Here is a 26,331-nt window from a genome sequence, read left to right as displayed (position 1 = left end):
ATAATACCGGTATAATACACAGGTGGATAATTCAGTCCCTCCTTGAATTATTGTGTTTTCACAAATTCGTCTGCAAACTTATCCAGCCATTATGATTCTCTTTTCAGTATAGTTTTAAAAACATAGAATAATTGCTATCTTACATTGTAGAAACAAAGTGTGGTCTAAACTCACCTTAAAAATACGATGTTTGTTTGTTTGTTTGTTTTGGGTTTAACGCTGTTTTTCAACATTATTTCAGTCATGTAACGGCGGGCAGTTAACCTAACCAGTGTTCCTGGATTCTGTACCAGTACAAACCTGTTCTCCGCAAGTAACTGTCAACTTCCCCACATGAATCAGAGGTGGAGGACGAATGATTTCAGACACAATGTCGTTTATCAAATCGTCACGGAGAACATACGCCCCGCCCGGGAATCGAACTCACAACCCCGCGATCCGTAGACCGACCAACGCTCTACCTACTGAGCTGAGCGGGCGGGCTTAAAATACGATGTGGACACGAAGTAAAATAATTTGACATTAGTTTGGCCCATCTTGACGAGGTAAACAAGTATGAAATACTTTAAGCTATTTTGCCTTTGTCTTCTTCAACCTAGTGACCTGAGTAATATGTATCTCCTCGTGATTGATAGTGAGTTATTTGAAAATCCGGTCGTGTCTTACTCCGGTATAGGCTCCCAAATGCTTCGTATCTGGATCTATGAAAACCGGTCAAGCAGGCAGCCTGATTTCTTTCATCATGTGCATTACTCATAGGCCCCATCTAACGGTAGTTTTAGTTGACAGAACCAACAAACAACTTTACGTTTAGCGAACAGACAAAACTCGCTATCGTATCACATTCTTTCAAGATTGAGCTATCAAACTTTTTAAAGGACCTCGTATTAAATCAACCTTTAACATTTTTGACAGTAATTTATACCCTTATCTAAGCGCTTATTTGAGCCGCGCCATGAGGAAACCAACATAGTGCATTTGCGACCAGCATGGATCCAGACAAGCCTGCGCATCCGCGCAGTCTGGTCAGGATCTATGCTGTTCGCTTCCAAAGCCTATTGCAATTAGAGAATCCGTTAGCGAACGGCATGGATCCTGATCAGACTGCGCAGATGCGCAGGCTGGTCTGGATCCATGCTGGTCGCAAATGTACTCTGTTGGTTTTCTCATGGCGTGGCTCATTTAAAATCGTTTCATTACAATGAGCAATCTATGTATCTTACTCATTAATTTAAGGGTTGTTTTTTTTTTTTCAAATTTTGTTGGGTTAGAATGTCATACGACACAATTTAGGTCTTTAGCTTAGACGCACCATTATTGTGGTCACAGGAGCTCGGAGTCATGATCATATTTTTTCTGCGCGGTTTTGCCTTTATACCGTGACCATAGAACCAAACTCAAAGAATATGGTCTTGTTTTGTCCAAATCGTAACTTTCATAAATTACCGTCAAGGTGCCGATAGACTGAAATAACAATTAGTATACCAGAGTTTATGAGTAATTTTTAAAAGTTGAGATTATGGAAAATTTCGATTATATTCGTAAAGGCCGTAAGCTTTGTCAATATATAAAGGCCGGATAAGGCAGAAAAATCTGCGTTCCCGACCTCGAGCTCCTGTGATTGTGGTGTTACAAAAGAGTTACTTAATGTTTTTAATTGAAACTAAGGTGCCGTTTTCACACCACGGTTTAAAATCTACCTTCGTACCGTTCAGTCGAATGTTCCTGTATATAACTCACTGGGTTATCTGTATAGAACTCACTGGATTATTTTGTTTTCTACATTAAATTTTGTTTTTCGAAAATAAAAACATAAATCTCTAGCGTGTCACTCTCCTCTCAGGTGTTATCATATTTCCATCTTAAATGATTTCATTTTATCTGGAACACTATAATCAGATACTACAACATTTCATTACATGATTTCATATATAAATCACCGATCCATATAGTTTGTGCGGTTGACCGGTCAGTAGTTCAGCACAGGTGTACTAGACTGAAAAATAGAAGAAAAAAACCCCTTCAGGATGTCTTCGAACATAATTATAGCAAATAGTTTTGACTATTGAACAGCAAGCCATTCGTTTATGTGCATGATATATATACGAGTGGGCGTAATAAATGTTTGAGACAAAGCTCATAATTCTAAAATGAATATATGCATAGGATTTGTAAATAAATGATCGAGTACTGGGTGAAAGAAACGTTGAAATGGGGGACAGTATTGAGTGCTGTACTTTTCTGGCGCTCTCGAATGCGGCTGGCCCTTTTTTCTTACCTATCCTCCGTTTTTTATTTGGAATGCACATGCAAGTTCCTACCCAGACTAGGCAGAGTGGGATGGGGAGGCTGCTTTCACTATTCGTCTGTTTGTTCACAGTTCGAGTCGCAATATCGACCGTCTAACTTTATTTCGTCTGGTCCGTAGTAACTTGTTCTTTAACTCTTGATTTAAATACTAGTATCAACAAAACTGAGGGTGGTCGGTGGTTGTAACTCGCCTCTTTTACAGCTGTGGATTCGAGTGCCGTAACGTGCTCCATTTGAAGAATCCCCCGGCATCAGCTAGGCTATATACCTTGTTGTCTAAGCTTTTGAAAGTAGGTGGTTCTTCCCAGGTGTCAGACATGCCTGAAATAATGACTGGAGTTCACATTAGCCTTTCCTGGAACCCTTCACAAAGTTAGGAAAAAGCCTGCACGTTGCCTGTGCCATAGCTGCTGATGTCTTTACTAGAAATTATAATATTTTCTATCAGCTTTTTTGTATTTTTAAAAGTCAATAACCTCCAGCTCGTATCACAACAACATTTTTTTAGATATCAGGAAATTATTGCTACTGACAGATTATGCTATGTTATGAGAATTAGTTGTTTTTACTATTCTTTTTCCGTTCAAAGTAACGAGGAACCGGGGGTAACTGTGTTAATTGTAGAGCCTTATATCTAAACTCTAAAGTACGAATTCTTCCATGGTGTAGGCCTATTGACCAAAAAGGTATTAGGGTAAAATGGGGTAACTGGGACAATGGGGAAACTGGGACACTTTACACTTTTCAGTAAATTGGGGTAAATATTGGTTACGTTCCCTAAATAAGATCATATGTTGAAAAAGAACATTCAGTGTTAAAGCCTATTATGACAAAACTTTTCTGCCGATGGATTGGAAAATATTTTAAGAATCGATTTTCTTAGACATATGTTGAGAGTATTACTAATTAAATAAAAATAAGAAAACATAAAATTACACGCTGTAAATAATTATGCCTATTTTTTTTAGATGGTGCATTAAAATATTCTCGTTATGTTCCTGTCTAGTGAAACGCACAGTTGAAATAGTCGTCCGACTTCCTAGATATGTTTGCTTATATGTGGTCGGTATATCAATAAGATCTTAAAGATATTTAATTTCGGTACCGTAACGGCTTGATCTTAAATGTGACGTCAATTTTGACGCAAGAAGCTGGTTCTTGTATACATGTAATATCGCATTTAACTTGTTTGAAATATTGAAGCGTATTATGTATCATTGCAAATCAAGGACATGGCATTATTTTTTTAAAATTCTATAAAAAAAAAAGTATAATAATTTTGTTTTATTGACTTTCATTTTGAATAATAAAGTGGCCTGTCATGAACCGTTGCCTTGACGTCAGACAACGACGTTATAAAACAGGTGCTTGTTTGTGAAATATGGCATGTCCAAAATATTTATATTGGTATGTGTTGATACCTTCAGTTATGGGAAGAGTTGCAAAACTGTAGGGATCACATTACTGTTTCATACAATGAGATTTGTTTTTGAGAAATTACAACATACTTTATTTTTTAACATTCCTTTTCAAAAGTGTCCCACTTACCCTAATGTATTCGGGCAAGTGGGACACTGTCGTTAAGAACAAAGTTCTCCATGATTTTATTTTTTAAAAAACTGGATGCTGGAAGAAAAAGGGGATATGCTACAATGGACAGTACATAAAATGTTGTACATAACTGGACATAACCACTATAAATTGTCAACTTTTAATCTTTTTCCACGAATGAAATGAAAATAGAAAAGAAAGTCTAGTAATGATGCAACTCTGATATTTTGTAAGTATACCACTAGTTCACAGGCGTGGTCATAATATATATTAGCTTAACTCTGGTGCAACTACTGAATTTTCTACCCGATACCAAGTTTACATGATCTAACTCACTGTTTAGTCACATAAGTTTATTTAAAGGGAGATCGTTCCGTGAACCCCTCCCACTCATTCCGCGTAAAATCTGGTGAGTTTAGAATTTTTCATAGTCTAATACGCTAGTACTGATATTTCTTTCATGTTTAAAGAAACTGCCGGCAAATCTTATATTAATAAGTAGTATTTATACTAGGTGAAGCGCAGGAACCAACTGACAGTCAAGCCAACATGGTAGTTCTTTCAGTTAATTACTCCTTTAAAAGATGACATTGTGTCAAATATTCAGGCTAAAGCAAACACCAAATATTGGCCAGACAACACATTTTAGGTACAGTTGCCAATAGTTTCCGAGAACGTATGCCCATGTGTCACTCTAGATCTCCTTAACTCTACCTTCATTCCCCTCATATCTCATCCCCTCCTCCCCGAGTCTTCCTGTATGCAAAAAGCTAAATAATGTCCTTAAAGACACACATTTTAATTGTCCCGTTAATATTTGATAAAATCTATGTTTTAAGACTGTTTAAAATTTTGATCAGTTTCAAGTGTAAAAATCACATATATAAGTACATAATGGATTATGTCAAGTTTATGTTTAATTCATACATAGTTATTTACACTTATAACATTTTTTATTTTAAACGATTTATATAATAAGCATATATTGAAACAAATAATGACATAATTTAGGCAAAAAAAGGACAAATTGATTTCTTTATGCACCCTTGTTTTACAAAACAGTCATAAATTGTAATTAATACTGAGCTATATTTTCAGTTTAGAATTCTTTTTTGGTCTGTGGACATGAATGGTTTCATTTGTCATAAATGCGACTGTAATATACATAAATTCTAATAAAACTGAAATGTCCCAAGTTACCCCAACTGGGGTAACTTGGGACACTTGACCAATGTTTAATTAATTTATAGTTAATCACATGTTATCAGGTATTTGTAAAAGTTTATATTCGTCCTATATTATATAGTTTGCGCATACTGAAATATCAATAAATCAAGTTTATATTTTGTCTTTCTAAAATATTACTCAACAGTGTTTCTTTAAGTGTCCCAGTTACCCCAGTTTTTGTTGCCTTGGTGGCAAAAAATCGGGCATATGTTTTTTTCTTGAGTTCGCATTTTAACATAATTAAACAAAAACTTGTGTTCATATAACCTAACGCTTGTATGAAAGAAAGATCATCTAGAGTCCCTTAAATTCATATTTTTTCTTAAAACCGACCTGAGCGACTGCAGCGCCCTTTTCACTACCCCACCCTCTCACTTCCGTCACACACTCCTCACCCTAAAAAAATGTCGAGCATATTTTTTTACTGTTTTTCCTTGTACAAAGCTAAAAGCTAATACATAAATGCTTTGCTCGCGCATCAGTAATTATTATAATTAATGCATGGAGATGCGATATTCTGTAACTGTAGTGGAAATTTCTCCTATTTTCGCTAGCACACGTCCCTTTAATTTAAGTATTAAGCTCTACAAATGTGGGTAAAGTTATATAGGCACCAGCGGTGCCTGCAAAGAGCTACGCCAATGTCGGTGATTTAAATACTCCCCGCCCCACACGCCTATAAAAAAAAAGCTCTGTCATCCGGCTACGTTCCCGTGTAAGATTATGTTACTTCATGCATAAAACGGACCAATGTTTTATTTGTTAGCAGGACACAATTTCCATCAAAGTACAACATGTACACACTACATAGTCAACATCTTGGGCGGGAATAGAGATTGGTTTCATGTACATGTCCGATATATTCCGAAGACCCGTGTATTGAAAAAAAAATGTAAAAATCTTTTATCTTCTCTTTTATGTGAATCAGCGAGTCAAAATCAGTGCATCTTCTGATTTATTTTGATAGGTGGACATTGATTAAAAATCAATAAGTAACTAATCAATTAAACAATTATCCCGACACATCGCGCGCTGCAGAGTGCATATGTGACGTCACAGGTCGAGCATCAACAACGAAGTAAAGGGAAAAATTGACCATTTTTGTTCGCTAATTACGTCGCCATTTTGAGAAAGAAAATTGTGTGACTTTGCAGACAGTGAGATCGAGCATTTAACTTGTGATTTATGAAAGATTACAGCTATGTAGCAGGTAACTATGCTTATTTTTGTGTTTTGTTAATGCAAATATTTTGTGACCCGCCATGTTTTTCCGCTGAGTAAAAAGTCAACGTACAGTGCCCTGCAACAACTGGTTGATAACGCATTTGATCTAATGTTTGGATTGTGTTATTTGACAGCAAGGACTTATGTTATGATATTTGTGGTTGAAAATCATGCAAGTAGCCCCGATGCTCTTCAAATTTTAGCATATCTACAAGGTAATTTTCCCAAATATGGCCAGAAATTCCTGTAAAAGTGCCAACTACAGCAAAATTGTGTGTTTTACTGGACGTGCATATTGTATCAGAAAGCTATTTTATTTATCTGTTTGACCTTGACCCAGCATCTCTAAGTTATTTACATTTGAACAACACAAGTTTATTCTGCAAAAAGAATAATATTAGCAGAACAAACTGAAATCATACAGTTTGTGAGTTTTTATGAAAAAATAAGCATGCTAGGCAATTATTGTACAATTTATTTCTGGAATCTTTTATTTGTTTTCTTTACAGTTTATTTTCAGTTCACTAGCATTGTTGTTTCTGTTAAAACGCATTCAATTAACGGATAACCTTATCCCTGTTATGACAAGTTCTCATGGATTCCTCAGTAGAATTTAACTGATATCCACAGATATCTTAAACCTTTGTTTGCAGATGAATCAAATGTTGGAGGATGAATAATCATATATGTATTTTCTTCAGTTAGACATCAAGGGGAAGACCTCTTTGCAGCATTCAACCTCCTTACAGTGCTCCATATAAGCTGTGTCTAGATCTGCATGTTTTAAACTCATGAAATACTTGAAGAAGCACCTAAGTTATCTTTGCAAACAGTTTATGCCAGTGCTAAAGGATTTACACAAAACATGAATAATGCGAGCATACTTTATTATTAGTTTATATTTTAACGGCTTACTTTCGTGTACGGAAACTAGTTGACTACTGCTCAGATGTTTGAAATGCAGTGACATTCATTAAAAAAGTTCTTGCATGTTAAAATGTAAAAGAATTTTTTGCCAGGACCATAATTTTGGGGGTTATTTCCATTCCAGTCTCCAATATATACGTTTTCCTCCCGTCATTGACAAAATACCCGCTACCTCCAGTACTGAAAAAAAAGCACTGGATACAGTCTCTGTCAGGAGATGCATGGAAAAATTCATAAGCAAAATTAGCATTTTGAAGACTGTGTTCAAGACTATGGTTAGTAAAATTATGGGTTCACAGACTTTCGGAAATTCGTCGGTCTGACCGACATGACTGGAAAATTTTGATGCAGTCTACCTATTCTTAATCCGGATGTGGTCCGACTGACCGGCATTTATCGTACCCCCGAGAACCGCAACATCTGAGAAAACACATTATAATGGCGTCACTAACTTACTGCGCTGGGGCAGAACTGGGAAGGAAACGTAAATTGACGCCCAACAATTGTTGTGAAAAGAATAAATAAGAGGGTTGACCGAACATGCAACGAGAAATGGACTAAAAGTAAAACTCACACCTGGCTCGTATATGATGGAGAAAAGCAACATAGGCGGCGCACTGACACTTATTTGGTTAGGCACTGCTGGACTGAATGTCCGGCCATTTTTTTCCAACTTTCCAGATCTCTGGGTTCAAGTCAAAGAAAACTTGGGATTGAGAACTTTTCCTAGGTTTTAAAGCGTGTTTCAGTGACAGTATCGTTTAACCTATTGGGCATGTTCTAACTGACAATTTAAGTATCTCTATGATTTTGCTCATCCTTAAACACTACTAACCTTTAGAAGACTTTTTCCATATTTGCCAAATTATACCTGTGCTTTCAAAACTTTTTCTTGAATATGTCATTGATTGAACCTGTTGCTAAATGATGGTCTTCACCCAGAACGTAATGTTTGTCAATATTAAAATGCTTGTTTTGTCTACTAGAGTATTTTAGAACATGTCAAATAGCAGTTTAAATGTTTTCACAGTTTAAAGTCGATCTGTTGTAGAGTTTTTTGTTTAAATCAGTGATATTTTTCCTATTTTCCAGAGGTTTGTGGAAAGATGGTTTTACATGTTTGTTGATGAAGAACTGTACACATAGAATGGTTGTATAGTTTGAAGCCGGCGTACATAGACAGGCTGATAAATTGTAAGTATATTCATAACATGGGCATTCTAAGTGTAGGGCTTAGAACTGTGTTCTGAAGGAGCATATATTCTCACTATTTGGTGGATACTTGCAAACCTATTAAGTAGATGCCAAACATTCTGTCAACACCTTTCAAAAGGTTAAAACACTCACTGGTTTATACATAGTGTTACATGATTTAAGACTGCTAAAACATGACTAGTGACATGTTGTGAACATGTTTTTGACATCAAAGATACAAACTGGAAAACGGAATTAAAAAAAACCTCTGGTATTTGGGCAGTTTCTTTCTATTAAGACCCTGGGTTGACAAAGTGCCTAAATTAGCTGAGGAAGGTCCTTCACTTGTTTAAAAGTTCTGCTTTTCATTGGTATGATTTTTTTAAGCAGACTGTGTCTTCGTAGTATATTTGTTGTTTCTCATTGACTCATTCTCAAACAACATGCATGAATAAAGTTAATAGATATAATCTATTGATTGTTCTGCAGTATGTCCCAGATGTAGATTCAGCTTTTAACAATTACAGTCATGAATGGCAGCAAGCAGCCAGCCAAATCAGTAAAAATGGAAATTCGTAAATTTATATATATGTCATCATTTTCAGAGTTTACTTATTTTGCACAATGTTTCAATCAACTTTTGAGGTTCTTGCTTGTACAAGCACTCTTCATGCTTCAGAGACTAATTCTTATGAAGAACTTCAGAAAAATTCTATTTGATGATCAAATGAATTCACCATTTTCTTTAATTTTTTCAGTTACAATGGACAATGTAAACCTAGGTGGATTGGATCCGAGAAAGGCAGAATTGTTAGAAGCAAGGTTTTATGGGAGGGTATGTATTATGGTCCAGTCTTGTTCTTAAAAGTATCTTTGTTTCCCCCTCTGCGACCTGTAACATTGGAAACAGGATAGGAATGGAAAATATCTTTTTAATAATATAAATATATGAGCCGCACCATGGGAAAACCAACATAGTGCATTTGCGACCAGCATGGATCCAGACCAGCCTGCGCATCAGCGCAAGCTGGTCTGGATCCATGCTGGTCACAAATGCACTATATTAGTTTTCTCATAGTGCGGCTCATATAATTCTTTTTATGTTCATGAATTTCCAATGCACAAACACTTACAAAAATAATTTGTGGTATAAAATTAGTCTATGCTAATTGCATATTTAGTCAAATTTTCAGTTTGTAATATATTTGTATTCTGATTCATCAATGTGATTGAAAATAACAAAACTGAAGACATGGGTTTCTTTTAGAGTTAGAACCATACTCCTGAGAAACAATATTGTTTGAATACTTGCATTAACATATTTTAAGTTAGTGGCAATTAATGTGGCGAGATAGATGAAGGGGAAACACACATTTTATTTAAGGCTCTGATGCTAAGACTATGAAATTCATACTTCAATAGCTTTCAGTAAAAAGTTGTGTGAATATAGCATGTCTTTCACTTTCCACTTTCTTTTTATTTATAAATCATACTGAAAAGATCATGTGGGCACTGGCATACTAATTCTAAGAAGATAAATGACTTCAAAATCATCAAAAGATGTCTAGCTAGATTTGAAAGGCGAACATTATGGTAGAATATATAAATGACCAGGTGGTCTGGAAGAAATATTTGATTTGCCAAATTTTATTCCAACCTGTTTGTGAGGAGCATGGCATAGTCTAATGAAATAATGACTGTGCTTGTACAGTAACGAAGGCCTCCATGGCTGACTTCAAATCACTTGCTCCTCAGCAATGTTAATTCAAGCCTCGCTCTTGGCGTAGAGTTCTTCAGCGGCTTATGGAAGGTCAGTGTTATACGAGGCCTCCATGGCCGAGTGGTTAAAGTCACTGACTTCAAATCATTTGCCCTTCACTGACGTGGGTTCGGGCCTTGCTTGGGGTGCTAAATTCATCATGTCAGTAAGCCATCCAGCTGGCTTATGGAATCTTTTGTTCCTCCCAGGCACCAGCCTGTGATAAAATAATGCACAGATTGGCACCTGAGGTCTTCCTCCATCATCAAAAACTGAAAGTTGCCATATGACCTATGATTGTGTCTGTGTGACGTTAAACCCAACAAATGTACAGTTACATTGAAGCACATCTTTAGAGAGAATCAGTAAATTATATAAAAAGCAGTAAAGTTTTAAGGATTTTTACATATCAGGTTTGGCAACTTCCTTACCTCAAGATTTTCTTCATGTGTGGAAGCCATCCAGCTGACTTACGGAAGGTTGGTGGTTCTACCCACGTGCCCACCCATGATGAAATAATGCACAGAGTGGCACATGGGGTCTTCATCCACCATCAAAGCTGGAAAGTCGCCATATGACCTGAAATGTGTCAGTGCGACATTAAACCCAACAAAACAAACAAACTTACCTCAAGATGGAAGAATGATTGTTTATTCTGACAACCTGTTAAAGCAACGCATTCTTGAGAATTGTATTTCTTTCATAATGTAAAAGGTGACAGTGATATATCGACACTTGAAGATAAGATGTTGGCCAATTAACATGGAGATTCATTGTTTGAACATGATAAATTCTCTTTTAGTCATAATAAAAAACAGGGATGTTTCAGTTTGAATTGAAATCAAATTAGAACAATGATAGAATTCAGCTTGGGATTAAATTTCAAAATGAGGCAGCTGGTAGAATATGGTAAATGGGTACAGGATGATATGTTTACTGGTCAACATATTAATTGGTTGTTAACTACTTAATAGAGAATGGGTTTTAATAGTTTTAAATCTTTTTTAGTTTCAGCCTTTGAATATACCACCACAAATGAATGTGATGTCACAACAACAAGTACCGATGCCCAGTGAAAGTAACAGTAATATGAGTGGAGGCTCCCTGGATCGGGAGGAGCAGGAGGTTAGTCAGAGTTTTATATAAGACCTTTTATAGGGACCACATTCATTCAACGGTCTTTCCCACTTGAATCTAATATGATGTTCTGTGTGCGACTGTTTAGCTTTCATTATCTATTCAACTTTAACCTTTACCCAGCTGAATTTCTGAAATGGACTAGTCCTTCATTCAGTTTGGGCAATACCATTTATTATTCTAAGGGGTGTTGACTGAAAATTGGAGACATTAAGTCAGGAGTCAGTCTTTCAGAAAAATACTTATATCTGTGTTTATGTGCAATTTCAGATCCACACTCCAGAAAAGAGAACACCATCCGAGAGAAAGAGAAAAAGGAAACCAACAAACAGTGACAGCAATCATGATGGTTCACGTAAGTTTAGACCTAGAAACTTCTTCTTTGTGCTTACAGCCACTTAGTTGGAAATGGGAGAGAAAGCTATAATATTTTTTCTTTCTGTACATTTTCCCATATTGTGTGGGACGAGCTAAAACACATCTCTACTTAACATTTCAGGGTGGTAATTAGCTTTAGAAATTATTGGATTTAGGAAAAGTTCAGTGTGTTCAACAACAAATTGCAACTTGAGATTAAAATATCAAATGGATTATACAGTTCTATTTTCAAGTACAGAAATAGTTGAAACTTACACTGATAATGACCTGTTAGATCTCCCAGTAAAATGTTTAGACAGGATACTGTGAAATAGTTAGTATTTGTTGGAGAATAATATTCATGGTTTAGTCAATCTATGAAGGATGGTTGGTGATTCTACACAAGTGCCCGCACTGAATGAAATTATGCACCAGTTGGGTCTTCCTCTACCATTAAAGCTTGAAAGTCGTCCTGTGACCTATAATTGTGTGGATGAGATGTTAAACTCAATAAAAACAAAACAAATTGATCTACAAAATTGAATCTCATTGAACAAGTAAACTTCCCTTTCATTTCCTATTCAGAAATTGAAATTAAAGTACATGTCCCCGGGAAATAGCCATTTTGATCAAAACCATAAAATTAAATGATTTCGCAGTTGATTGTTAGCCAACTAAAGAGTATATTGAGTCAGTGGTTTGTTTTGCACATTTCATTGTAATGTGTAAAATGGTGCCCTGTAGTAGAAGATACGTGTTCATTTTAAAATTGCTGCACTTGCAATGTGTAGTTCTATTTATTTACAGTTCTGGCGAAAACCGGAAGACCAGAAGCAAATGGAAAGAAAATCAATGAGTATTTTAAGGTAATTTCTTAAGAATAGCTTATATTTGTAAACTGCATTTTATATGTTGTTAATGATTTAGCTTTCAGTGAAAAAAAAATCCTAAAGTGATTTAAAATGAGGGACAGGTGATTCTTAATTTGATGATTGTCTTGTGTGCACAATTAAGCCAGCATTTGAATCTTTGTTATGTCCCTGAAGGGAGGCATATTAGTTTTCAACTGTCCGTCCATTAGTTTGTTCGTCACAACGTTAACTTTTTGCATGAAGACACTTTACTCGCGAACCACTGCACCCAGGACCTTCAAACTTCACATGCCGATAGTACTTGTTGAGGTCACGACCCCTACTAACTTTGGGGTCACCAGGTCAAAGGTAAAGGCGCTGCAGGGGGCATTTGTCACCATTAGTGACAGCTCTTGTTCTTTCAAGAATGTGCCGCATAGAGAGACTTTGCATACATAGTTGCCACATTATATACATTGTCATGACACATTTAAACATATTTTATTATGTAAAATAAGCAAGTAGAAAACAAACAGGTCTTAAATTAACCAAATTTTGGTTTGCATATTTTTTTGGCTATTCAGTCCCTGATTAAGAGAAATCTATGGTGCTAATAAGCAAATTATGTCTCCCGCACCACTGTGTGGCGGGAGACGTATTGATTTACTCCGGTTTGTGTGTCCGTCTGTCGTATATCTTGTCCACACTCTGAAGTCGAATATTTCTTATCCGATCTTCGCCAAACTTGAACAAAATGTGTTTGCCAATAAGTCCTCGGGCCAAGTTCGATAACTAGCGAAATCAGCCCAGGCACTTCGGGATTATGGCCCTTGAATTACCAATAGGTCACTTACGCCAAAACTCACCGATAGGCCGCTTACTCCAAAACTTACTCCAAAACTATCAAAGGTATATTTTCTGTGAGTAAACAGTATAATTTGTGGGCTGAGCGCGAAACTATTGTAACTGTATACAAATAAAGAACAAGATACAATAGTTTCGCGCTCAGCCCTCAATATAAAGACAGACTTGCTATTCAGATGATTAGGCAGTTGTGGGAGACATTTTCTCAAAAGCAGCTATAGTTTTGGTTTGCATTTTTAGCTCACCTGAGCACAAAGTGCTCAAGGTGAGCTTTTGTGATCATCCTGTGTCGTCGTCCGTCCATCCGTCGTCAAAAATTTGACTGTTAACCCGCTAGAGGCCCAATCTTAATGAAACTTGGTCAGAATGTTACCCTCAATAAAATCTTAGACGAGTTCGATATTGGGTCATCTTGGGTCAAATACTAGGTCACCAGGTCAAATCAAAGGAAAAGCTTGTTAACACTGTAGAGGTCACATTTATGACCATATCTTAATGAAACTTGGTCAGAATGTTAATCTTGATGATCTTTAGGTCAGGTTCAAATCTAGATCAGGTGGGGTCAAAAACTAGGTCATTTGGTCATATCAAAGGAAAAGCTTGTTAACACTCTGGAGGCTGCATTTTTGACTTTATTTTCATGAAACTTTGTCAGAATGTTAATCTTGATGATCTTTAGGTCAAGTTCGAACCTGGGTCATGTGGGGTCAAAAATTAGGTCAAAGGATCAAATCAAAGGAAAAGTTAGTTAGCACTTTAGAGGCTACATTTATGACCATATCTTAATGAAACTTGGTCGGAATGTTAATCTTGATGATCTTTAGGTCAGCTTTAAATCTGGGTCAGATGGGGCCAAAAACTAGGTCACCAGGTCAAATCAAAGGAAAAGCTAGTTAACACTGTAGAAGCCACATTTATGACCGTATCTTAATGAAACATGGTCAGAATGTTAATGTTGATGATCTTTAGGTCAGATTTAAATCTGGGTCGGGTGGGGTCAAAAACTAAGTCACCAAGTCAAATCAAAGGAAAAGCCTGTTAACACTCTAGAGGCCACATTTTATTTTATGACTGTATCTTCATGAAAATTGGTCAGAATGTTAACCTTGATAATCTTTAGGTCAAGTACGAATCTGGGTCATGTGGGGTCAGAAACTAGGTCACCCGGTCAAATCAAAGGAAAAGTTAGTTAACACTCTAGAGGCCACATTTATGACCATATCTTAATGAAACTTGGACAGAATTAATGTTGATGATTTTTTGGTCAATAGGTCAGGTGAGCGATACAGGGCCTTCATGACCCTGTTTTTTGTTTCTTTGGCTAATTCAGTCGCAGATTAACGCTATCATCCTATGGAATCATGCATGAAATTCTATGGTTGGTACTAGAAGGGAAATCTCATGAATTTCAACTTTTGAATCTGAATGTAAATTTTAGTGGTTCGCTAGGATTTGATATTATTTTCGTCCGCCATGAAAAGTAATGGTTTCACAATATTGGAAAGTTAGCAGCAACAGTATTTTCTGATAATTTCCTTTTTGTTCATTCAGTATTGAGTATTAACTGCCTCTTCCTTGTCATTATTCAGTGTTTAGTTTTAACCACCTGAACTACATGTATAGGCAGTTATTCAACATACAGTATGGTTGTGTACATGAAATGATGTTAGATAAGGACAAGGAAGATAATCAGGGAATGTTAGGAAATACAGGGAAATATAATGAATACAGAACATTTTTTTGTTAAAGTAAGGATTGCAAGCCTTATTGTTTTAACAGTATCAGAATGGTTGAACTTCAAAGTTTGACTTTGACCTTTGTGCGGTAATTCTTTTTACACTTCTTTCTATTATTTCAGCAACAATGCCAGTCTCCTAGTCGTAGTCAGCAGTGTGTCTCTACCATAGGCACCAAGTCACCCTCACCCCAAGGTGTTCAATATGTAAGTTATCCGCATATTCTCTTGTCAGTTTTAGCTCACCTAGTGCTCAAGGCGAGCTATTTTGACTGTTCTGTCTCCATTGCCTGATAGCCACATATTCGGCAAGTGTTGTCAACAGTTTGACTGTTTAACAGGCTGGTGGTAATAATTTTGGCCCAGTCTTTATGAAACATGGTCAGGATGTTACCCTCGATAAAATCACTGATGAATATATTACTGGGTCATCGGGGGTGAAATGAAATAGGTCTCTAGTTTTAAGCAGTGATTCTTCATGCAAAGAAACCATCCACCTGGCTTACAGAAGGTCGATGGTTCTACCCAGCTGCCAGCTCTTGATGAAATAATATCCAGAGGGGTGCCTTGGGTCTTCTTCCATGAAAAGCTTGAAAGTTTCCATTTGACCTGTAATTGTGTCGGTGTGACTTTACACCCAATGAAAAAAGAAAAGTAAGCAATAATACTGAGATTAAAAAGGCAGGACAGGTGTGCAGTTCATACAGCAAAAGTGTCTTATCATCTTTTTATAAGGATTCTATTGGAGACTGACTACAGCTGAGTTTAGTCCTCAGTGATGGCTCAGCGAAAAGCCAAGTTGGGTATTTTCAGGACTGATTCTAAAATATTTGTAGGTTTCCATACATTACTATTTGAATTTTTTTTTTTTTTTCAAAATTCCAGAAAGCATTATATATGTTTTCAGTCGTATATGGCATCATCTCCGCAGAGCAGTAATTCAAACAGTATGCACAGTTACCCAGCTTTGTTCTTCTCTGCTAAAGCTATACAGGTAAGTTATAGTAGGCTGTTTCTCTGGTTTAAATTACTTCAAATCACTTGCCCTTCACTGATACAGGTTCAAAACGTGGCTTTGGGTGTAGAATATTAGGAGTAAAATAATTTTTAAGTGAGGAAAGTTTTAGAGAAGTCTTTGAAGCTTGACGTTTTCCCCAGAGGAGGGAGGGATCTTGCGCTTTACGTCACCATAAAAAAGCCGGAAAGTTGCCAGTTGGCCTATAATTATACGTCCAAAGTGACGTATGTTATACCCCGGTGTCCGTCTGTCTGTCCGTCTTCATGTCCGCTCTGTAACTCTTGAACCCCTTGAAGGATTTCAAAGAAACAACACATATGTTCACCACATCGAGACGATGTGCAGAGCATATGTTCTGGATGGCTCGCTTCAAGGTCAAGGTCACACTTTGGGTCAATAATCATATGAGTGTGTTTCGTGTCTGCTCTGTAACTCTTGAACTGCTTGAAGGATTTCGAGGAAACTTGATACAAATGTTTACCACATCGAGACGATGTGCAGAGCGCATGTTCTGGATGGCTAGCTACAAGGTCAGGGTCTCACTTGGGGGTCAAAGGTCATATCTTCGGGCATATATTGCTCCGCATTGCGGTGCTCTTGTTTTATCAGTGTTACATAACACCCCAAAAAATTTAGGTACAGTGTTTTTATGCCCCCGAAGGGAGGCATATAGTTTTTGAACCGTCTGTCAGTCTGTCCGCAATTTTCGTGTCTGGTCCATATCTTTATCATGGATGGATGGATTTTCAAATAACTTGGCATGAATGTGTACCACAGTAAGACGACGTGTCGCGCGCAAGACCCAGGTCCGTAGCTCAAAGGTCAAGGTCACACTTAGACGTTAAAGGTCATTTTTCATGATAGTGCATTCGTGTCCGGTCCATATCTTTGTCATCCATGGATGGATTTTCAAATAACTTGGCATGAATGTGTACCACAGTAAGACGACGTGTCGCGCGCAAGACCCAGGTCCGTAGCTCAAAGGTCAAGGTCACACTTAGACGTTAAAGGTCATATTTCATGATAGTGCATTGATGGGCGTGTCCGGTCCATATCTTTGTCATTCATGCATGGATTTTAAAATTATTGGGCATGAATGTGTACCACAGTAAGACAACGTGTCGCGCGCAAGACCCAGGTCCGTAGGTCAAAGGTCCTAAACTCTTACATCAGTCATAACTATTCATTCAAAGTGCCATCGGGGGCATGTGTCATCCTATGGAGACAGCTCTTGTTGTGATATATAATAGTGGTTTTCAATTTGTCTAAGAACAGTACCTATACTAAGGGGCCAGTTTGAGTCCATGAATAAAAAGCATATTCCACATACCAATATTCTTTATTATGTGAACTGTTCATTAATGTCCTGTTTGATTATTTTTTTTCAGACCGAGTTATCTGCTATGCAGCTGAAAGCTTTAGAAAGTGGGGCATCCAATGATATAGCTGAGAAAGATCAACGAATAGAAGACCTAAATAGGGTAAAATTATAGTTATAGCTGTGTAAATCTGCTATCTTGTAGTTTACTATTAAATATATATAGTTTGTACAAAAGGTGTAGTGGTAATGAGAAGATCATGTATTTCAAAAATCCAAGTTTGTGTACAATCTCTTACCTTAATTTGAGTTAAACCTTTGTTTACTTTATATGTGTGTCACACTGAGAAAAATTTACCATCAGACTGAGGCATTAACCCATGGCCTTGACTTTTCTTAAGATGCTGTAGTAAGCTATGTTAACTTCTTAGCCTGCCCGCTTAGCTCAGTAGGGAGAGCGTTGGTCTACGGATCGCTGGGTCCAGAGTTCGATCCCCGGGCGGGGCGTATGTTCTCTGTGACGATTTGATAAAAGACATTTTGTCTGAAATCATTCGTCCTCCACCTCTGATAATTCATGTGGGGAAGTTGGCAGTTGCTTGCGGAGAACAGGTTTGTACTGGTAAAGAATCCAGGAACACTGGTTAGGTTAACTGCCTGCCATTACATGACTGAAATACTGTTAAAAAAGGCATTAAACCCAAAACGCACTGTCCAGTTTTATTATGGAATTCTATACAGTTCACCCTATTTGGAGGCCGCTAGTATAAAATTGATACATGATTAAATTTGTTAATTCTAGCTATGCCAGCAAGCATGTGAAATGAACTGTAAACAGTGTGCGTTATAAGTATTTCCAGTGAAAGAAATATTCTTAAAATAATATATTGCCTTTCATTATGTTTGTTTGAAATTTAAAATTTCAACTTTTTTTTCCAGCAAAATGAAGAACTGCGACGGCAGCTTACTGCACAACAAAAATTAATTGAAAAACATAAAGAAAATCTACAAAAATGTTTAAATGTCAACAAAACATTATTAATAGAAAAGGTAAGACATTACTTTATCTTGGTTATTTTAATTATAAGGCAATTTATTTCAGAGCTTTAGTTGAAAATTAAGAGCAAAAACATGTCCATTTAAGCTGATCTGATTTTTTAGCTCGACTGTTCGAAGAATAGGGGAGCTATCCTACTCGCCCTGGCGTCGGCGTTAGTGTTAGCGTCACACAAATGTTAAAAGTTTGGGTACCACCCCAAATATTTTCTAAGTCCATTGAGATATTGCTTTCATATTTTGCATACTTGTTTATCATCATGACCCCAGTCTGTAAAAAGGAGGAGGCAACTCTATCAAGCATTTTGACTGAATTATGGCTCCTTTGATTTAGAATATGCTTATTGTAATGTTAAAGTTTTACTCATAGCTTATATTATGCTATCAAGCGCTGATAATAGTCGAGCATGCTGTCCACTGACAGCTCTTGTTTTGGAAAAAATTATGAGTTATTGTCATCACTTGATTGGCGTCGGTGTTGCCTGGTTAAGTTTTATGTTTAGGTCAGCTTTTCTCTTAAACTATCAAAGCTATTGCTTTAAAACTTGCAACACTTGTTCAACGTCAATAGCTGACTCTGTACAGCAAGAAACATAACTCCATCCTGCTTTTTGCAAGAATTGTGGCCCCTTTTGGTCTTAGAAAATAGATCTGGTTAAGTTTTATGTTTAGGTCAAATTTTCTCCTAAACATTTAAAGCTATTGCTTTGAAACTTGCAGCACTTGTTCACCGTCAAAAGCTGACTCTGTACAGCAAGAAACATAACTCCGTCATGCTTTTTGCAAGAATTATGGCCCCTTTTGTACTTAGAAAATATCAGATTTCTTGGTTAAGTTTGTGTTTAGGTCAGCTTTTCTCCTAAACTACAAAGCTATTGCTTTAAAATTTGCAACACTTGTTCACCATCAAAAGCTGACTCTGTACAGCAAGAAACATAACTCCATCCTGCTTTTTGGAAGAATTATGGCCCTTTTTGGACTTTTGGAAAATATCAGATTTCTTGGTTAAGTTTTGCGTTTAGGTCAACTTTTCTCCTTTATGGTCAAAGCTTTAAAACTTGGAGCAGTTAATCGCCCTTAAAAGCTGACTCTGCGCAGCAAGTACCATAACTCTAATTGCTTTTTGCAAGAATTATGGCCTTTTTGGACATAGAAAATCATGGGTAGGACAATATTTCTATTATACAGACAAAAAAAATCAGATGAACATCTACACCCGCAAGTCGGTGCTCTTGTTTTATATATGTGAAATGACTGTATAAAAGGAACACCTGTGGCAGCAGGCTGACTGCATCCATAATTGTTGTCTGCATTCTTAGCTTGAGCAGTTCTTACTAATTATTCACCAATCTGGGTCACAATGTTTCTGGGCATAATATGTCGGCAAAGTTTGATAACCATCAGGATTGTCACAATGGCTGTGGAGTTATGGCTTTTGAGTTAATCAAAATAGCTAATGTTAACAGTGTGCGCTATCTGGTTCTTGTACAGTGTTCGGCAAAGTTGGTCAGAAGGTTTCTAGGCAAGATGTCTCGGACAAGTTGAGAATCAACTTTGTAGTCCCATTCACTCAAGGAGTAGTGATCCTTGATTTTCTTAAAATTGACAGTGTATGCTAAAACTTGAGCAGTTCTTGTCCAAAGCTCACCAAACTTAGTCACAGTGTTTATCCAGATTTTATTTTGGCCAAGTTCGATAACCATCTGGATAGTCTTTGTTGATTTGAGATATGGCCTTTAAATAAGTGGCAGTTGAGGACATTGACTAGTCTGCTCAATTTGTAAAAAAAAAATCTTGAGGAATTGCTGTGACTTGTGTATATTGTGACAGTTTGACAGGTAGGTACTGTTGTTAAAGGGTTTATAGTTTTGGTTGTTGGGTATTTGATAGAATTGCTGTTGTTAGATTTTGTATCATTTGTTCTTAATGTTTTCAGAGTTGTTTAGAAAAGAAAACTACGCGGCAGAAAAGTATGGAAAACCGACTGCGATTAGGGCAATTTGTTACACAGAGACAGGGAGCTACCTTTGTTGAGAATTGGGTTGATGGCTGGGCCTTCACAGATCTGATGAAGTATGTATACCTTTCATAGTGATGATTTACTGTGCTACAGCAATTGTCAACACTTTGACATGATATGTATAGTGCTTAACTCCCCTTGGGGGTGGGCAAAAGTAAATGCTGTAGTTTTGGACTGAAAAATTTAATCAAGTATTGCCAGAATGGCTTACCTTACCTTAGAGAAATATATTTAATGTGAAAAGGCAAGATAGGAGACATGTGCATTTAGCCAGACTGGAGAATATCACCATTAGATAATCCATCTCAAAGTTTTTTTTACATTGTCTTTTTTTTTTTTTTTTGAGTTGTAGTCATTGGTTAAGATTTTTAAAATTGGTCGAAATTTATTGACTGAAACTATCAACTGTTTGTTTCTACAGACAACAAGAACGGATAGCTCAAGAAAGAGAAGAGATAGAGAAGCAGAGGAAGTTGTTGCTGAAAAGAAAACCGACATCCACTATATCCAAAAATACCAAGGACGGATTTCTTAAACCTGGCACAACTGAAAAATTGTAAATTTATTGATATCTAGCTTTATTTGATGCTGATTATTTTATGGAATATTGAAAACTACTCTTATAAAATCATTTATATTCATGGGGTCTAATTTCCAAAAATACCAAGGGCGGCTTTCTCAGACCTGGCACAATTGAAATTCTTTAATTTATTGATCGAATAATAATGAAGGTGTATGAGGTTTTTCTGTTTGAAACACTCCGCCTTTGAGTTAGCTGCTTGTAAAAAGTGAGTATTGTATATATGTATTGGTAGAATTTGTGGGTGTTTTTAGAATTATTATTGCATGTTACAAGTATGTAGATCTATCATGGATTGAAACATCAGATCAGATATTATGAACCAATATATAACACCCAAGATTTGCAGACTGATTTGCAAAATTATAGCAGTAAATAAAAAACCTGCAATGAAGTTTTAGATGGTACAAATAGTTTGTTGTTTAGAGCAAATATGCACAATATGGTTTCATAGATGGAAATCAGAAAACAAGTTTAATAAATCATTTTTGTTAAGTTTTTTGTTGTTTTTTTTTTTTTTTTTTTTTTTTTTTTTTTTTTTTTTTTTTTTTAATACCATCACTGCTGTTTACTTCATATGTTCTTTTTTAAAGTCTGTGCAAACAAATTGAATTATTATACATCAGATGTCATAATATTGTGCTTATATTCCACACAGGTTAACGTTTCCTGAGTTTTATGAAAGAGATGACATCATGAAGTTGCGGCAAGCTGCACTTAAAAAAGAAGATGTTGATTTACAGTTAGAACTTGAAAAGTTAGAACGAGAGAGAAATCTTCATATACGTGAGCTCAAACGCATACACAATGAAGACAGTTCCAGGTAACCATCACTTTGCAATCCATAAATTTGTTTAAACTTTCATTAACCATTCAGCCGTAAGCATTTCATATTACCTGAAGTGAAGGGGAGAGAATTTTAACTTGAAAAGTTGAAGTTAGTTATAAGATTGGCGATGCTGAAGGGTGGAGAGGCTGATTGATTGACAGTGTCATGTGTTCTATTTTAGTTCAGTAACTTAATGTCAAGCAAGTATCAAAGTTTTAATTCAATATCTCGTGTTTTTATTTGGATGTAAATAGGTGTAAAAGGCCTGTTATGGTGCCATAAAACCTGTACTTGTATTGGTGCAGTGTGAAAAAACAAATTAAATCTAATAAATAACTTAAGTTTGGCTTGTGATATTGCAGTGAAACTTAAGCCTGTACGTAGCTTATAGAAAGACTAAGTTTGAAATTGCTAGGTTTTTCAAGAGAGATAAATAAAACAAATTATGAAATATCAGGAATATTCCAGTCTTTACAGCTGAAATAAATCTGATTTTGACGAGGAAGGTTTTGTAGTTTAATATGCATTTATGCTGTTACTTGTGATTAAAAGCTGAATTAAGTGCAGTTTGTTGAAAAATATTTGCATATAATTTTGTGGTTACAACAAGATCGACAAAGCTAGATTTAAAGTGGCATTGATATGAATTGATAGATTTCAAGTTCTGAAAAGTCTGATGATAATAAGAATGGGGATAGTACTTTTCTTTGTTCAGCAAGGTTTTTTCACAACTACCAAGTAAATAAAAATTGGAATTGTTTTTTGTTTGTTTCAGATTTAAAGACCATCCAATTCTAAATGAGAGATATTTATTGTTAAATCTCATTGGAAAGGGAGGATTTAGCGAAGTTCATAAAGTAAGTGTTTATCAATGTAATATTAGAGAAGGTTTTAAGCCACAGGATGATTTACAAACTATTGACAAATTGTAGTTGACTGCAGAAGTACTCTGGACTGGTTTATGTATTTCGCTTTAGAAAGTCTACAGTCATATTCCCCTTACGAAGAATTTACATGACATAGCTGCTTTAAGATAATGATATTGAATATTCATGAAAGTTTTGCCCTGTGCATGAATATTAATCAGCAAAAAATGTATTAAACAATATGAATCTATAGTGTCATAAATTATTTACCAGTTACAAGATATAACTATGTAGTTTTATAGCATGTACATTAAATGAATGTTTACTTTTAAAACAAAATCACACATGAATGCTGTTCTATTTCAGGGCTTTGATCTAAAAGAGCAAAGATATGTAGCGTGTAAAATACATCAGTTAAACAGAGAGTGGAAGGATGACAAGAAAGCAAATTATATAAAGTAAGATTCTTGTGCATCTGTAGCTTTATCACTCATAGGGAGGCCAGGACTCAACCATGGTCTTGGCATACCAATTACTGCATAAAACTGATAATAATGGCTTCCTCCTACGGTGCTTGGCATAAAGATGGTGGTGACAGTACTGGGCAAAGTGGTGTTTCCATAGTGTGACTGAATGGGATGCCATGTATTCTTCGCTTGTTGTTCCAGTGGCCCCATGTGGTACTGGGACGATCTGTGTATGAAAAGAATTGGAACCACTGCCTTACCCTTGCATGATCGTAAGAGGCGACTAATAGGGTCTTAACACTTGGTTTTGCAGTAACTCTGTGATTCCAGCAGGTATGCATATTTTGATTCCATACCTCGTGTTTTTATTTCGTTGTAAATGAGATGCGGAACCAAAATTTGTAGTCCTGTTTGGCGCCATATAACCTATACTGTGTTGGTGCGCTGTAAAACCCAAATAAATAAATATGTTGTTCCAGTGAGACAGAATTGAGCATTATCCTTATGGATAATGTTAATTTGTCTGAAAATTTGTTAAACAGAACTGAAACACATTGTTTAATTGTAAATGTATAAAAAAAACTGTCAGTACCACCAGTTTTAAAACAGGCTGAATAGATTGTTGTTTACTTCATATCACTTGCCCTTTACCGGGGTGGGTTCCAAACCTCCCCTGGGTTGTAGAAATTCTTTATGTGAGGGTATGCAATCCAGCTGGCATGCAGAAGGTTGGTGCTTTAACCAAAGTGCTCACTTGTGATGAAATAATATTAGAATAGGCACCTAGGGTTTTCTGCCCCATCAACAGCTTGAAAAGTTTCCATTCGACCTAAATTTTGTTAATGTGACACTAAATCTAACAAATCACGCAAAACAAATAAAAATATGATGTCTCCCTTTTTAGGGATGAAATGTAAATAGTGCCTTAAAATTTTGTGACCACAGTGGAGTACATACTTGCTTCTGCTGGATAAAGCAACTAACGTAAAAGCACATATTTTCGCTGGGTTAGAATTTCGTGAATTTGAAATCTTGAGTATTTTCGCAAGGTTTAATATTCGCGAAATTGTTAAAATGGTATCCTACTTTAATTTGAATTACACTAATAGTAAATATTTTGCGAGATGTAGGGCCTCGCAAATATAGCGAAAATTAAACCCTTGCGAAAATTTCTGCTTTTACAGTATTACTTTTTCTACTCTCTTCCACTGCAAATGCTGCTTTTTCTTATCAGTTACTTGAATTTAAATGTGCTCATTTTTCTTCAAAATACACCTTTTTCACAGTTGACTGCTCTTGTAAATTGCAGGCATGCATTACGGGAGTACAAGATACACAAAAGCTTGGATCATCCCAGAATAGTGAGACTGTATGATGTATTTGAAATAGACAATAATTCGTAAGTAGTGGGTTTTTACGTATTGTTTGCTATACCTTCTATGAAGTCTTAATGGTTATGTGTCTATCTATGAAAAGAAGATTTATTGCAAGATATTTGCCCCAAATTTAAACAGGTATAACATAAGTTATATCGAGTGTGATTGTGGAAGTTTCTTACTATTGAAAGTATCTAATGTAATCTGTATCCAAGGCTACAAAGCTGGTCTTAAGAGACCAGTCACAAAATGCAAGCATATGATTGGTTGATTTTGAACTCAGTCTTGAAATTGACTAATCACAGCATTACATTCTGACACTTCCCTCATACTGGTAACAAAGTAAAGTTTTTTTAACCTTTACCAAGATTTTTTGCCATTAGTCATACAGAGAGATGGCTGTTAGGTCCATACTGTCAGTCTGATACAGCTCTTTAGCAGATTGAAGTATTACATTGCACTGTGATAAGAATGAAAAACAAATAAAATTCAGTATGGTTTTAATCTAGCATTGTAACAATTATATTATATTGGTAGAGCAGTAGAGGTGCTTTGATTTAGAATATCGTACATTTTGTCTTGCAGATTTTGTACAGTGTTAGAGTATTGTGAAGGAAATGACTTGGACTTTTACTTGAAGCAGAACAAGTGTATTCCGGAGAAAGAGGCACGCTCGATAATCTGTCAGACAGTGAGCGCCCTCAAATATCTCAATGAAATCAAGCCGCCTGTGATCCATTATGACCTGAAGCCTGGAAACCTTCTATTGGGACATCCAGCCACAAATGGTTGGGAATTTGATTATTTGTTAAATATTGTTGAGGTTTCTTACTGATAGTTAAAGGGTGTTATATATGGAAATGAAAATGTTTTGTTGGTAAAAATGGGTACATTTAAAGCCAGGCCTTTTGTGTGCCTTAATTATGTCTCCCACCACACTGTGGTGTGGGAGACATATTGATTTACTCCTGTCTGTGTATGTCTGTCTGTTTGTCACAAAGCTTGTCCGCACTCTTAAGTCGAACATTTCTCATCTGATCTTCACCAAACTTGAACAAAATGTGTTTGCCAATAAGTCCTCGGCCAAGTTCGATAACTAGCCAAATCGTCCCAGGCTCTTCGGAATTATGGCTCTTAACCATAATTACTGAATATCCTAGACTCATAAAAATGCTGAACCATTCATTCTAAAACATGCTCCAAAAACCATTCATCCTAATCACCTACACAGGTGGCAGTAGCGTATCTAGGATACAGTATAGGTACATGAGCCATATACACTTAAATATATTACAATTATTATGTTTTCTAAGAAAAAAAATGTCAAAAAGTCATTTTGAAAATTTTTTGCCCCTGTGACTGAGCCATTAGAAAGGTGATCATGAACATTTTGACATGTACATTGCTTCCAGGTCAGTAATTTGTTTTTTTGTTTTTTTTTTTCAAAAAAAATATTTCTTTACAAATGGTTGGCAGTCTTTTGGGCAAGTGAATACTCTTTCAGAAAAATCTTACTTCAAAGCCCAGTTGCAAACCATTTACACACAGCGAGCGAGCAACGGCATAAAAACGGTAGTGTATTCTCTATCCGAATAAATCCCACACATTTTCCGCACCAAAGTCTTCCACCTAAAACACATCAAGTACACCGTGTCAGTTAAAAAT

At 36.2% G+C, this 26,331-nt stretch overlaps 1 protein-coding gene across 1 annotated transcript in view; it reads left to right on the top strand.

The window, feature by feature from the left end:
* The first annotated feature begins 5,965 nt into the window (after positions 1–5,965).
* Positions 5,966–26,331, top strand: part of LOC123532120 (serine/threonine-protein kinase tousled-like 2) — a 43,223-nt gene continuing 22,857 nt past the window's right edge. The window contains exons 1-17 of the mRNA XM_045313475.2: positions 5,966–6,298; positions 8,332–8,433; positions 9,192–9,268; positions 11,201–11,317; positions 11,600–11,684; positions 12,494–12,552; positions 15,260–15,343; positions 16,044–16,130; positions 17,543–17,635; positions 18,412–18,522; positions 20,465–20,601; positions 20,970–21,104; positions 21,787–21,951; positions 22,733–22,814; positions 23,190–23,281; positions 24,600–24,689; positions 25,252–25,454. Of these exons, the coding sequence (XP_045169410.1) occupies positions 9,197–9,268; positions 11,201–11,317; positions 11,600–11,684; positions 12,494–12,552; positions 15,260–15,343; positions 16,044–16,130; positions 17,543–17,635; positions 18,412–18,522; positions 20,465–20,601; positions 20,970–21,104; positions 21,787–21,951; positions 22,733–22,814; positions 23,190–23,281; positions 24,600–24,689; positions 25,252–25,454 (1,612 nt within the window). The 5' untranslated portion in view covers positions 5,966–6,298; positions 8,332–8,433; positions 9,192–9,196. The remainder of the gene's footprint in view (positions 6,299–8,331; positions 8,434–9,191; positions 9,269–11,200; positions 11,318–11,599; positions 11,685–12,493; positions 12,553–15,259; positions 15,344–16,043; positions 16,131–17,542; positions 17,636–18,411; positions 18,523–20,464; positions 20,602–20,969; positions 21,105–21,786; positions 21,952–22,732; positions 22,815–23,189; positions 23,282–24,599; positions 24,690–25,251; positions 25,455–26,331) is intronic.

Source organism: Mercenaria mercenaria, chromosome 11, assembly GCF_021730395.1.
Source record: "Mercenaria mercenaria strain notata chromosome 11, MADL_Memer_1, whole genome shotgun sequence".
NCBI lineage: Eukaryota > Metazoa > Mollusca > Bivalvia > Venerida > Veneridae > Mercenaria > Mercenaria mercenaria.
This window is presented reverse-complemented; position numbering and strand designations above follow the sequence as displayed.